This window comes from Engystomops pustulosus, chromosome 8 (genome assembly GCF_040894005.1).
Source record: "Engystomops pustulosus chromosome 8, aEngPut4.maternal, whole genome shotgun sequence".
Classification (NCBI taxonomy): Eukaryota; Metazoa; Chordata; class Amphibia; order Anura; family Leptodactylidae; genus Engystomops; species Engystomops pustulosus.
This window is the reverse complement of record NC_092418.1, coordinates 51,780,438-51,794,276: the sequence shown is the minus strand read 5'-3', so window position 1 is coordinate 51,794,276 and position 13,839 is coordinate 51,780,438. Positions and strand designations below refer to the sequence as shown.

Sequence of the window (13,839 nt, the reverse complement as noted above, 5' to 3'; positions counted from 1 at the left end):
TACTGGGGGCAGGCTGTATACTACTGAGGGCAGGCTGTATACTACTGGGGGCAAGCTGTATACTACTGGGGGCTGTGCTGTATACTACTGGGGGCAGGCTGTATACTACTGGGGGCAAGCTGTATACTACTGGGGGCAGGCTGTATACTACTGGGGGCAGGATGTATACTACTGGGGGGCAGGCTGTATACTACAGGGGGGCAGGCTGTATACTACTGGGGGCAGACTGGGCTGGCTGTATACTGTAGGGGGCTGGTTGGCTATATACTGGGGGGGTCTGTGACCAATGCATATCCAACCCTCGGCTTATACTCGAGTCAATAGTTTTTCCCAGTTTTTGGTGGTAAAATTAGGGGTCTCGGCTTATACTCAGGTCGGCTTATACTCGAGTATATACGGTATGTATGAGAATAAATAAATATGAATATAAATACATGAATGTAAAAATAGATAAGGCTCAAAGTATTAATTTGAATACATGGAATGACTATTGAATAAAATGAAAAGGAATAGTTGGATTACCAAATGATCAATAAGAGAGGTAAGTAAATAAATGCATAAACAGATAAATTTATAAATAGATAATTTCATTCAACAATAAATAAATACATACAAACGTCACTCAATGATAGTAATTAGATATTAGATATAACGCCATGGGGCACCAAAATATACATATAGAAATATTTATATATCCATATATAAGACACCATTAGCAATAAGATGCAAAGGAGAATATGTAATAATTAAAAAGTAGTAAGAAATGGGGAAAGATTTCCTTGTGGAGGGTTCATACCTGAGAGCTTAGGGGCTGTCTGACTTGCCAGAGCTGTCACTGGGTGCTTCTGGCGTTTGTCTCTTTAAGAGCAAGTGGGGGGGGGGGGCTCGCACCAGTCAAAGGTGTGCACATGCGCGGTTCACGCATGGAGCCAAAAAAATGTCTGTAGGTGGCGACAGGTAGGCAGAGTGAGCGCAGTGTGATGTGGTTGAATCATGTAATCTTGTGATTGCATTGTTAAATTAGCACTCCTAATTGCCTTTTCTAGATTTTTTAAATCGCCTTGTCTAAGAAAATGCTAGTAATTGGCCTTTTTGCTTAATTTTTCTTGATTTTGTTGTTGTATTCAGATTGTTTGGTGGACCAGAGTATTTCACAGCTCTGCTAAGTATGCAAAAGGATGAGCCAAGACCAAATGGGCATGTTAACTTCTCAGACGCAAGACTCATTTATAATGGATTTCAGATAAAAATGATACCAGGTATGTGATGCTTCTCTAAGAACACAATTAGTGTACTTATTTATGCATTGTAGCATGCCTGTGAACTTTAACTTACCAAAACGATTTTGAGATAATCTTTTTGTGACAAATTGCATGTTAGTGGTAAATTTTGGTTGGCATGTTTTGCATTTATTTATTAAAAAATTGTCATTTTATGTCATTTTAGTTGAAGTTTAAAATGTCAAATTTTGTCAGTAATACATACAGTGAGTCCTAAAGATTACACATTTTCAAAAGATGAAAAGAGAAAATCTTAAAATTTGTTATGCAAGTACAGAGACATGTGGACTTTACTTGTTGTAGGTGCGCATCGCAAGGGGCAGAGGTGAAGGAGGGCCATGTGCTTGTCCTGTAGAACTAAGTAGATTTATTATTCTTCATTGGGGCCCTTTTGTCAGCTATAAAAGTTTTGTTTTTCGTTATTGGGGGCCGTGTGATGGCATTTTATTTTTGCGGGATGAGATGCATTCCCCCCCTACCCCCCTGGAGACGGTGCGGGGGTGGGCGATCATGGTAGAGGTAATGTAAATGCCGTGGTCACGTTGGTATAACACTGGGGTGTCAGCTGTCAATTACAACTGACACCTGTGAACTGGCAAGAGGTTAACTGATAGCATAAAACCAGGCCCTGCAAATACCAATGTAAATTGAAATGTCTTAACTGTTTCACTTCCAGGGGTTTCCAAGTATTTGGTGCCTTCAATGGCCAGAACTATTGTAACCCCTTAATCCCTTGATGTAGAGTGACTCAGCACTCCATGCAGGACTAGTATGTCAAGGAGCCGATACAGAGCTGAACTGGCATCAGGAAACACGGTGTGTCAGCTGTAACATAAAGCCAACATCCCGTTGAGCAAGCGATGTAAACCCTTCAACTGCCACGGTCAATGTGACTGCGACATTTAAATATGCAACAAAATTTGAAAAGATAGCACTCCAATTAAAAAATAAAGATGTATGTCAACAAAAGTTAAAAATTCCATATCTATTGGTACCATGTTAAAGGGCTATTTCCACTAAGACAAGTTTCTTAATTGTACTCAGGATAGCAAAATAACACATTCTCTAATTCACTGTTATTAACAAAAATACAGCATTTCACAGATATAAGTCCAACCTGTCTCTACCAGTCCTGGTGTACACAGTTCCTGTTGCCCCAGGACACGACTCTGTAACTTCGGACTTAGGGTTGGGGAAATCATATTGGTTTTCTGTGTGACGGCCATGGAGCAGACATTTCTGTCTCTCTCTCTCTCTCTGCCCCCTGAACTCTAGCCCCTCTGATTCCAGGATGAAGCACACTGACACGGACACTGAGTTCCTGCGGGCAGCAGCCTGAGGAGTGTATAGGTAAGTTCTGGGGAGGAGGAAGGTACAGCAGATCCATGTGCTGTGGAATAGCAGAAATGTAGGGGAGCTAACTGTGTCATTGTGTGTAATAGGCATCTCATAGATCACATAATCTCTGATCTGTCTCATCTCTCTTTCTATGTGTCCGACGTAAGTCGTCACATGCAGGCAGCCCCGGACAATTGCCCGTGCCAACATAGTGGCATGGGAGCGGGATCAACAGTGGGTATTCTGCGAGGGGCACCCCAGGGACCAGGGTACCTCTGTTTCTCCTCCTCTCCAATGCGTTTGCTAAGGGAAGAGGCAGGTTCTTTAATTAACACACTGCCAGCACGAGGAAGTGGCCATCAATTGGAGCATCAGGGAAGGGGGCAGAGCAATCTGGAAGGCGTGGTTTCGCTGTCACATTCAAAGTTAAATGTTCCAAGTGAGCTTGCAGCATGGCTGCTCATAGTAGCTAGTCTTCTGCTAGTTGTGTTTGCTAGTCTCAAACTAGTTGTGTTTGCCGGAGAAGAGATATTGCTTCTTCCTCTCTGCTTTGCTGTTCTCTGCTCCTGCCTGACATGATAACAACACCCCATTCTGGAAAACCTGATGCACCTCAGCCTGTGAATCCTGCTGATCTCTATGGAAGGTCATGGGCAAAAATGTTTATGATCACAATTTTGATCATCTTGTTAGTTTTTTATATTGTAACTTATAGGCACCTAAGACTGATATGTTTTGTGTAATTAGCAAAAAAATCATTGTCTTCATCCTATTAAAAAAACTGCTATGCAAAAAAGTGAAAGAGAAAGGGATTAGAAGAAACCTCATCTTTACTATCCAGCTTTGAGACCTTGATTTAAAATGCTTACGAATGTGGTTGAGAAAAAACTAGCACCTGGTACTGAGCCCCAGCCACACCCTGCCAGTAACACCTACACCTCTAATTTGACATCCTATTGCCGAGGAAGAGGGTGAAATCTCTGATGTAGAAATGGACTATGTTTCTGGAAAGCCATTCTTTTCGTCAGATGATGCAGACTCTTTGCTTAGAGCCCTGATAGCAACCATTGAGCTAGAAGATGCAAAAGAAACCCTGTCTATCCAGGACCAGATGTTTCAGGGCCTAAGTGACAAAAAAACAGGGGTTTTGACATCCACAAAAACATAGAAGCATTAACTAAAAAGGAATGGAATGGAAAGACCTGGAAAAACGTACAGGAGAATCAAAAACTTTTTAAAAGGAAGTATTCTTTCTCTGAAGACGACTCTTTGTCGTCTTTTGTGGATGCTCCTATAGCAAAGGTTTTTAAGAAAACATCTCTACCCTTTGAGGATTTAGGGTTGCTCAAGGACCCTATGGACAAAAAAGTGGACAGCCTCCTGAAAAAGTCTTAGGAAAATTCAATGGCCATGTTATGTCTCAGCATAGCGGCCACATCTACAGCATGTACCTTGGGGGTCTGGCTTGGATAGCTGGAACATCCCTTGATTTTTGGCACACCAACAGAAGAGATCCTGGCATCAGTGTCAATTCTCAACAAGTAATACATTTTGTTGCAGATGCATCAGCAGACCTAATGGGGATGACAGCCAGATCAGCAGCTTTAGCAAATGCAGCTAGGAGGACAACTTGGCTGAAGCTATGCAGTGGTGATGCTGGGTCCAAAAATAAATTCATAATTTATGGGCTGTTCGGAAAAAGGTAAGATGACATTCTGGAAAAAGCGTCTGTTAAAAAGAAAGGTTTTCCCATGGAACCCAGGTATTTCCAGCACCGCCAGTCAGGAAAAGAAGGGCTTGTGGGGATTTACGAAAAAGGTGGACCAGAGAGATCTCAAAGTGCCAAAGGCTGAGGAAAAGTTTTCCTCTTCAAGGACGCACAGACCAGTGACGCCAGGGAAGGCCAAGGTGGTTCTACCCCGCCTTGGCCAGTCTATCACCTTCCCCATGGGTAAAGGCGTTGATTGAGGGGGGCTATCAGATTGCATTCAACTCCACTTCTCCCAGAAGGTTCCCCATTGTAAGATTGACTGAATTAGGCTATATTGGAATCATAAATATTGTCTCTGGTAGAGAAAGAAGTCCTAGTACCTGTCCCGTCCAGCCAACAGAGAAAAGGGTACTACTCCTCTAATTTTCTGGTAAGAAAACCAAAAGGCTTGTTCAAAAAGATTTAAATTATTTTCTGAAATACAGGAAATTCAAGATGGAGACAATACGGTCTACAGTACAGTTCTCTCTGGAAAAGGACCACTTCATGGCGACCCTGAACCTGAGCCATGCCTACTTTCATATTCTGATCCACAGGAACTCCCAAAGGTATCTGAGAGTTGCTCTTTACATAAAAGGGAACTACGTCATTTTCAATTTCAGGCATTACCATTTGGTGTTTCTTCTGGACCAAGGGTATTTACGAAGGTCATGGCTGAGGTAGTTGCAAGCCTGCATTTAAAAGGGATTCATATAGTCCCATAGCTGGACGACTTGCTTGTTTCCGCCCCTACAGAACAGTTACTCCAATAAAAAAAATTTGGGAGAAGTGGCAACAACACTTGGTCCTGTGCAGAATAGCCAAAGAATTGTTCAAATGGGCGGAGAAAAAACCTCAGTTCTATCACAGCACTACATTTGAAAGGCAAAGATAATTAGATAGAAGACTTTCTAACAGAAAAACTCGGCAGGAGGGAGAAAGGGCACTGAGGAAAGATGTCTTTTTGTCACTAACAGAGTTATGGAGAACTGTGCTTAGACTTATTTGCTTCCCGCAAATATCATTTAGTGCAAGCTTTTTTCTCCCTAGAAAAAACAAGTGCCTCATTTAGTACAGATGCTTTATGTCAACCCTGGCTCCAGGGTTTATTGTATGCCTTTCCCCCCTTTTATCTCCTCTCTAGGGTGATCACAAGGAGCTGGGCACAAGTGATCCTGATAGCTCCATATTGGCCAAAAAGGGTTTTGGTTCTCGCTGCTCTTGGAGATGGTCAAAGGGAACTTCTGAGAACTTTCACATCATCAGCACCTCCTAGTCCAGGACCCAGTGGTACATCCGACAGTGCAGAGCCTCCATCTAACAGCCTGGATGTTGAACGGGACTGCCTAAGTACTAGAGGTCTGTCAGACAAGGTAATATCTACTTTGCTGATGAGTAGAAAGGCTGTAACTTCAAGAATATATCATCAAATTTGGAGGGTTTTCCTGAATTTTACCAAGGGCAGGTGGGACCAATCATTTGCTCCAGATATTAGTTTAATTTTGGACTTTCTTAAAGGTAGACTAGACAAGGGGCTTAGTGTGTCTACCCTTAAAGTTCAGGTTGCATCCTTTAGTGTCTTTTTAGACTTCAGGATGGCAGAGTCTCCTTTAGTTAAGATATTCCTTAAAGGAGCCTCTAGGTTACATCCTCCTTGTTATCCTTCAGTTCCTCCTTAGGATATTAACCTTGTATTATCTGTTTTGACATGTCCTCCCTTTGAACCTCTCTAAGAGTCCCTTAAATCAATCTTTCTATTGGCTATTACTACAGCCCGTAGGGTGGGTGAAATACAAGCCTTCTCGTGTAAGCACCCATATTTTAGAATATTAAAAGACTGTATTGTATTAAAACATCAGCCCTCTCTTTTACCCAAGGTCTTCTTGGCTTTCCATTGTTAACAGGAGATCAGCCTCCCTTCTTTCTGGCCCAATCCTTCTACTGTAAAAGAGAGAGAGTTTCATTCCCTGGATGTACGTAGATGTATCTTCCATTACGTGCAGAAAACAAGTGAGTTTAGAACCACTAACCATCTTCTTGTCCAACTCTAGGGAAAGAACAAGGCTAAAGCTGCTAATAAGGTGACAATAGCTTGATGGATCAGAACTGCCATTGCTTCCTGTTATCAAATCAAAGAATTACCGGTTCCTTTAGGGCTCAAGGCCCATTCCACTCAGGCAGTCTCCACCTCCTGTACTGAAGGGGCTTCGGCTTCATTAGACCTGATATGTAGGGCTACCTGGGCTAATCCTTCTACCTTTTCTCGCCATTATAAGTTGGACATTTCATCTACTCATGACCCATCCTTTGGTCGATAGGTGTTGTCTGCTGTTGTTTCCCCCTAGAAAAATTTTTCTCTGTTATTACTCCTGTGGTGCCGCTGTGGAGGCGTAGGGGGAAGATGAAAATTACACCTACCGGTAATTGGATTTTCCCTCCACAGCAGCACGGTTATTTCCCTCCCTATGGTATACTATAAATATACAATATTTTCCTTTGTACTTGCAGTTGGAAGATAATTTTTTTGCTGATATGTATATATGAATATGTTCTAATAAATTGTATACAATTGTATTGTACAGGTCATTGCAGACTTAGTGATACTTTACATGTGGGTTCTGTATGATGTTTTTCACTTTTTTTATTTTATATCTAAGCGCCGATTGCAGTCTCCCTTGAAAGAGCTTCGGGGGTCGCCCATCGAGCAGGGAATCTCACCGCAGGCATTTAAATGCTGTGGTCATGTTGACCATGGCATTTAAAGGGACTCTAATGGGTATATGATGGTGGATGCTTCCAGAAAGAGCATTGGCTGGAAAACACAGAAGATCATTGAATTTAGCACTAGTACTAGAATTTTATGAATACAATAATACAAAATTAATAGAAACTTCTTCACCCTTCAGGGCTCACAATTAAATGCATGATTCCCTATATCAGGAGTGGGAGGTACATAACGTTCAACATTACAATGGACAATATGTTTACAAAACAGGAGTAAGAGTGTGAAACACACTCCAGCAAGATATGGCCTAAACTATTAACCACTGAGAAGGCAGTGGCACAGTCACAGTGTGTGTGATGCATCATATTATTTCAAGAGTAGAGAAAATGTGTCATATTCCGCTAAGGCAAAGTACACAGGTTTCTTTGCCACAAGAATTGTGGCAGTGAGCATTGGGTGAGATGGAAAAACAGATTAAGGCCGCAAAAATAGAGACTGAAAGAAATATTACCAAGGAAAGTAAAAATAATCCTAAATTTTTTATCAAGTATATAAATCAGTGATTTTCAACCTTTTTTGAGCCGTGGCACACTTTTTATACTTAGAAAATCCTGGGGCACACCACCAACCAAAATAGCACAAAATGACACTAAAACAGTCATAAAAGGCCTCCCTTTACTTATAAAAAACCCCTGGCGCCCTCCCTTTACTAATTAAAAGCCCCTAGCGGCCTCCCTTTACTAATTAAGAGCCCCTAGCGGCCTCCCTTTACTAATTAAGAGCCTCTAGCGGCCTCCCTTTACTAATTAAAAGACCCAAGCGGCCTTCCTTTACTAATTAAGAGCCTCTAGCGGCCTCCCTTTACTAATTAAAAGCCCCTAGCGGCCTCCCTTTACTAATTAAAAGCCCCTAGCGGCCTCTCTTTACTGATTAAGAGCCCCTAGTGGCCTCCCTTTACTAATTAAAAGCCCCTAGCGGCCTCCCTTTACTAATTAAGAGCCCCTAGCGGCCTCCCTTTACTAATTAAGAGCCTCTAGCGGCCTCCCTTTACTAATTAAAAGACCCAAGCGGCCTTCCTTTACTAATTAAGAGCGTCTAGCGGCCTCCCTTTACTAATTAAAAGACCCTAGCGGCCTCCCTTTACTAATTAAAAGACCCTAGCGGCCTCTCTTTACTGATTAAGAGCCCCTAGTGGCCTCCCTTTACTAATTAAGAGCCCCTAGCGGCCTCCCTTTACTAATTAAGAGCCCCTAGCGGCCTCCCTTTACTAATTAAAAGACCCTAGCGGCCTCCCTTTACTAATTAAGAGCCCCTAGAGGCCTCCCTTTACTAATTAAAAGGCCCTAGTGGCCTCCCTTTTGCTAATTAAAAGACCCTAGCGGCATCCGTTTACTAATCAAGAGCCCCTAGTGGCCTCCCTTTACTAATTAAGAGCCCCTAGCAGCCTCCCTTTACTAATTAAAAGGCCCTAGAGGCCCCCTTTACTAATTAAAAGGCCCTAGAGGCCCCCCTTTACTGATTAAAAGGCCCTAGAGGCCCCCCTTTACTAATTAAAAGGCCCTAGAAGCCCCCCTTTACTAATTAAAAGGCCCTAGAGGCCCCCCTTTACTAATTAAAAGGCCCTAGAGGCCCCCCTTTACTAATTAAAAGGCCCTAGAGGCCCCCCTTTACTAATAAAAAGCCCCAGCCTCCCTTTACTAATAAAAAAAAGACCCTAGCTTCCTTCCTTATACAAATAATAACATTATATACTTACCCTAGATGTCTTCTTCCGCGTAACTTCTCTCCTAATGGCGATCCGCTCATCTTCTGTAGCTCCTGCCCCGCACGGCCCATGTCACGTGACTTACGCGACCTGACGCGACTGTCACGTGACATGGGCCGCGCGGTGCAGGAGCTACTGAAGATGGACGGATTGCCGACGCGGGGCGTGTTGGTAAGTATGGGGGCCAAAACACGGGGGCACGGCGGCAACGCTACACAGGGGCTCCCCGCGGCACACTCAACCATGTGTGGCGGCACACAGGTTGAAAATCACTGATATAAATTATAAGAAACTCAAAACAGAGTGTGTGGACCCCTGAAGAATAACCTGGGGGTCATGGTGGAGGGAGATGAGGAAAGGGGCAATCTATTTATGTCACCTATTCCACTGTCTTCACCCAGGCATATCACATGGTAGAAGACATGACGAAGAATAATGTAAATTCTCTTTAGAATCTCAACAGTTTAAGGCTACATTCACACGAGGGCCGCCATATTAACGTCCCCCATAGGCCGGCAATGGTCAAACGGAGTGGTATGGTGTGGCACCGTACCACTCCGTACCCGGGGAAAGGATAAAACATGTCTTATCTTTCTATTACACCATTGTGTGCCATGTATCTCTATGGAGAGAGACTGGGACGGGCAGTGCTCACCCCCTCCTCCTCTCTTGTGTACCGACATGTGCCAACCGTGCTAACCCAGGAAGAGGTGCGGCGCCACCTCAACACCACTAAAATTGTCAAATCACCGGGTCGCAATGGCATATAACCCTAGGTACTGCATGAATTATGTTCTGTGGTGTCAAAATACAAAAAAAAGATCAAGCGATCCTGGAAACTACAGACCTGTGAGTTTAACTTCTGTTGTGGGGAAAAAATTTGAGGGGTTTGTTAGAGATGCTATCCTGGAGTATATCACTGTACCTAACCTTATAACCCAGAATCGGCATTGGTTTACTAGAGATCGCTCCTGTCAGACTAATCTGATTGACTTCTACGAGGAGAAAAGTTCTAGTTTGGACCTGGGAGAGGCTGTGGATGTTGGACTGGACTTTTCCAAGGCATTTGATACAGTGCCACATAAAAGGTTGGTGCATAAAATGAGACTGCTGGGACTAGAGGAAAATCTGTGCATTTGGGTAATGATAGAAAACAGAGTCATTAACCCCTAAGCGCTCCGTGCTGTAGTGCATAGGCTGAGATTGCTAATACCCTGCAATACATCAGTATTGCAGGATATTAATATGAACAAGCAATCAGATGTTTCCTGAACCCCAAAATGGTAACAATGGAAAAAGCATCTTTTCTCACTAAATAAAATTCAGTCACATGGCCCCAATAAAGAATTTTATAGCCTGTAAAATGGGCCAATGAGGAAACTAAAATCCTGGCAGCTGCAAGTCCCTCCTTCCCTTCTGTGTCTCGCTGTGCGCCCATAAAACAAGTAACGACCACAAGTGGGAGTTCTCTGTACCGGGAGCAATTGCATAACAAATTGTATGTTGGTTTCTCTTTCTATCTTTTGGAAATGTGTAAATTTTAGGGCTAAATGAACATATAAGTGACAAAATTTGACCATTCTAAATTTCACTTCCATTTTGATTCAATTATTATGAAGATCTAGAGGAGTTTGAGGGGGGCAGATATGAAAATGGGTTGGTTATATAGGGTGGTTTTAATGCTAAATATGTAAAATTTCATTCAAAACAGTAATTATCCTCAAAATAGTAAATTCTGAAAATACGGAAAATTGATAATCTAGTTGTAAACCGTGTGACATCAAAATAAATTATCCAGACATTTCAAAAATGATGAAAATGTAAAGTCGACATATGGGAAATGTTATTCGGCAAGTTATTTAGGTGGAATATTATGTACAGTTTTGGTCACCAGTATTTAAAAAGGACATTGTAGAACTAGAACAGGTACAGAGGAGAGCAACCAAAACCAAAATTATTAGGGGAATGGAGGGACTAGATTATGAGGACAGAATACAAAATCTGGGATTACTCAGTTTAGAAAAAGACGGCTGAACGGAGACCTCATTACAATATACAAATACCTAAACAGTCAGTAAAAGGATCTCTTCAAAGATCTTTTCATACTTAGGCCTATGACCAGGACAAGGGGGCATCCTCTACGACCTGGAGGAAAGGTGGTTCTAACATCGCCATAGACAGGGATTCTTTACTGTAAGAGCAGTGAGACTATGGAACTTTCTTCCACAGGAGGTTATTATGGCAGCTATTTTGTAAATGTTCAAGAAAGACCTGAATGCCTTTTTTCCCCAGGTTGTGGGGAAAAAACTTTTCCCAACCTTATATACTGTGATAACCAGCAAACTGTATTTCCATGTACAAGATTTTAGGCCACATTTACTTACCTGTCCTGACGCGATGCCTGACAGCTACAATGCACGAAGATCATAAGCCCGAAATCTATCTGTCGGTTCCCCTCTCAGGTCCGCTGGAATTCACCTTCTTCTTCCTGGTGTATGTAAGCGCTTGATCTTGCTACACAATTTGAAAGTTAAATCCCGAGCTCAGTCGGATCATCCGACGGCCCAAACCCTGATTTCTGACGCATGAAAGCCAGTGCAGCTGCACCACAATCCAATCGCTTGCTACACAATCCCCAGTTAAATACCTGTCCCAGCAGCACAAATCCTGAAAACGTTGGAAAAACTGACGAAAGTGCGATCTGCGGACCCTTAGTAAATATGCCCCTCTATTTTACATTTATTGATACTGGTAGTTAAACATTTTTTATTTAAAGACAGTTATGCCAACAATTTGTGTAATAAACTTATAACTCTCCAAACGCTGAATTCCATCAGGAATTTGTGAACAAAAAGTAAGATTTATTCAAAATCATATCATCATCTTATGAAACATCATTATAACTCTTGAAACCCTAATTTTCATGTTAAATTTCTTGTGACTACTATTTCTTTAGAATCATTGGCCCCAATCACTCATGTTTAGCATTTTCCTTAAATGAGCACTTATTGCCGTCCCTTCTTTAGGTTTGCAGTGCAACTGATTTTTTGCCATGGTTTCTTTACCCATGTATCAACCTCCTGCAGTATCTAAAAAAAAATCTACTAATACTAATGTATAGCGTGGGGGACGCTGTTGCAATGACTGTTTATAGGTCTTATTTTCAGGGGGGGAGCAGGAAAGGAAACAGTGTTCTTAGAGTAATCAGGTAAGCCTTTTATGAGCACATTATTTTTTCTGCCCCCAATTTTCCTGATGGCCCAGTTAATTGCTATAACTGTAACCTGGGAGTGATGACCTCTTGCTCCAACACAGTGTCATTTAAAAGAAATCTACCACCAGGATAAAGGATTGTAAACCAAGCACACTGACATACTGGTATGTGCCCTCCATGGCAGAAGCTGCTCTTCTTGTAAGCTTTGTATACCTTTGTTTTTAAGAGAAAGAGGTTTTAAAAATTATGCAGATGAGCTTTCAGGGCTCCAAGCTCCATGGACATCTATATAGTCTGGAGCCCCTGAGGCTCATTTACATAATTCGTGAAACCTTTTTAATGTAAAAACAAGTTCCTAAGAAGCTAAAAGAATAGCAAGCCTGTCAGAGGGGCACTCACCAGTATGTCAGTGTGCTTGGTTTACAATCCTTCATCCTGGTGGTAGATTAACTTTAAAGCAACTTTGATGTTCTTAGTGATGACGTTACGAGCCACAACATGTTGATGGGAGACCTCTAATCTATGGATATTTGGAACCATATCTTGGTGGGGAGTTCCTGGATAAGCTCTCTGAGGAGCTGAAACTTTGAGAGTAATACACTCTCTACTGATGTCCTGTGTGTCCTGTGAACCGTGGGTGCTGTAAAACTGATCCAAGCTTTGACCTGATGTTAGACGATGGTTCCTGGTCAGGGAATTCTGACAAGCACTCCTCTTATGCCTGTAAGTCATACTCGGGGGATGGTGAGTAAGGCTAGCGAATGGCGGCTGTTAGGACAGACAGGCAAAATTAAGTTTTCTGTTCTAGTGGCATGGTGTACCGCTTACAATAAAAACCTGTCAAATGTTGATCATTGGAGATTGAAAAAAATCAAGTTATCAACATTATTCTGTAATTTTAAGGGAATTTATGGCCATCTGAGTTGTGTCTCCCCATCCCTCCAGCCTCACGGCTAAGGCAGCATGCAAGCAGGGTTACAGTAGGCCCCTGGGCAACAGAGCCTCAGTAGGCCCCTGTGCAGTGGCAGCATTAAACATTCGGAAACTGAAATAGTCTCTTGTTCCCAAAAATATTCCCTCGTTTATCATACTAAACAGCCCCCAGATGGTTATTGTACATAAGCCCCTCTCACACCTTATGGACTCAGTAAATGCAGCCCCCATCACCCCGGTGGATTAATTAAATACGGCCTTATGTGGGCCCCCAGTAGCTGGTGCCGCCCCTGATTACTCCTTTGGCCTTCATCTAGACAACCAGCTGCAAGAGAGTTTCAATAACTTTGGAACGGCACACTACTTTTGCAAAGTCAGTGCACACTGACTTTAAATAGGATTTGTCGGATAGGGGCAATTTTCACACCAATAACTTGCAGTTATCTCATCTCAACAGTGTCTTTTTTTCAATTATCTGATTTTATTCTATGCTATAGAATATATACAATTTATGAAATAAGCTTAAAATACTGCTATTTTACTCATGTTAGGATATATTCACAGGACTACTGTTCCGGATGTCACTAGCAAAGACAAATGGCTCAGGCAACAGATTTATAGCCCATCCCACAGGGAAGATCACATGACCTCAGAAGGAAGTTATGAGATAAGACTGCAATGCGGAGAATCAGCTACCAGAGGGGGTACAGCGTTAATCCCTACACCAGCCACTAGAGGGAGTGCAGAATCGACAGCAAGTAATCTGCTACTAGCCAATAGAAGGATTCCGAGTCAGAATGCAGGAGTTCAGTGCAGAATCGTGACTACTACAGA

The 13,839-nt window shown here is 42.4% G+C and overlaps 1 protein-coding gene across 17 annotated transcripts in view; it reads left to right on the top strand.

Annotated features, from left to right (window-relative positions):
- Positions 1-13,839, top strand: part of PMS1 (PMS1 homolog 1, mismatch repair system component) — a 357,887-nt gene that overhangs the window by 332,139 nt on the left and 11,909 nt on the right. For 3 of the 17 annotated variants that reach the window (XM_072120918.1, XM_072120926.1, XM_072120920.1), the window contains 3 exons: positions 1,129-1,259; positions 4,179-4,320; positions 5,513-6,341. In XM_072120918.1, the coding sequence (XP_071977019.1) occupies positions 1,129-1,259; positions 4,179-4,320; positions 5,513-6,047 (808 nt within the window). In that variant the 3' untranslated portion in view covers positions 6,048-6,341. Of the gene's footprint in view, positions 1-1,128; positions 1,260-4,178; positions 4,938-5,512; positions 7,904-9,820; positions 9,918-13,839 lie in introns of those variants that run through there. The other 14 variants (XM_072120928.1, XM_072120917.1, XM_072120929.1 and 11 more) reach the window with 12 other exon arrangements.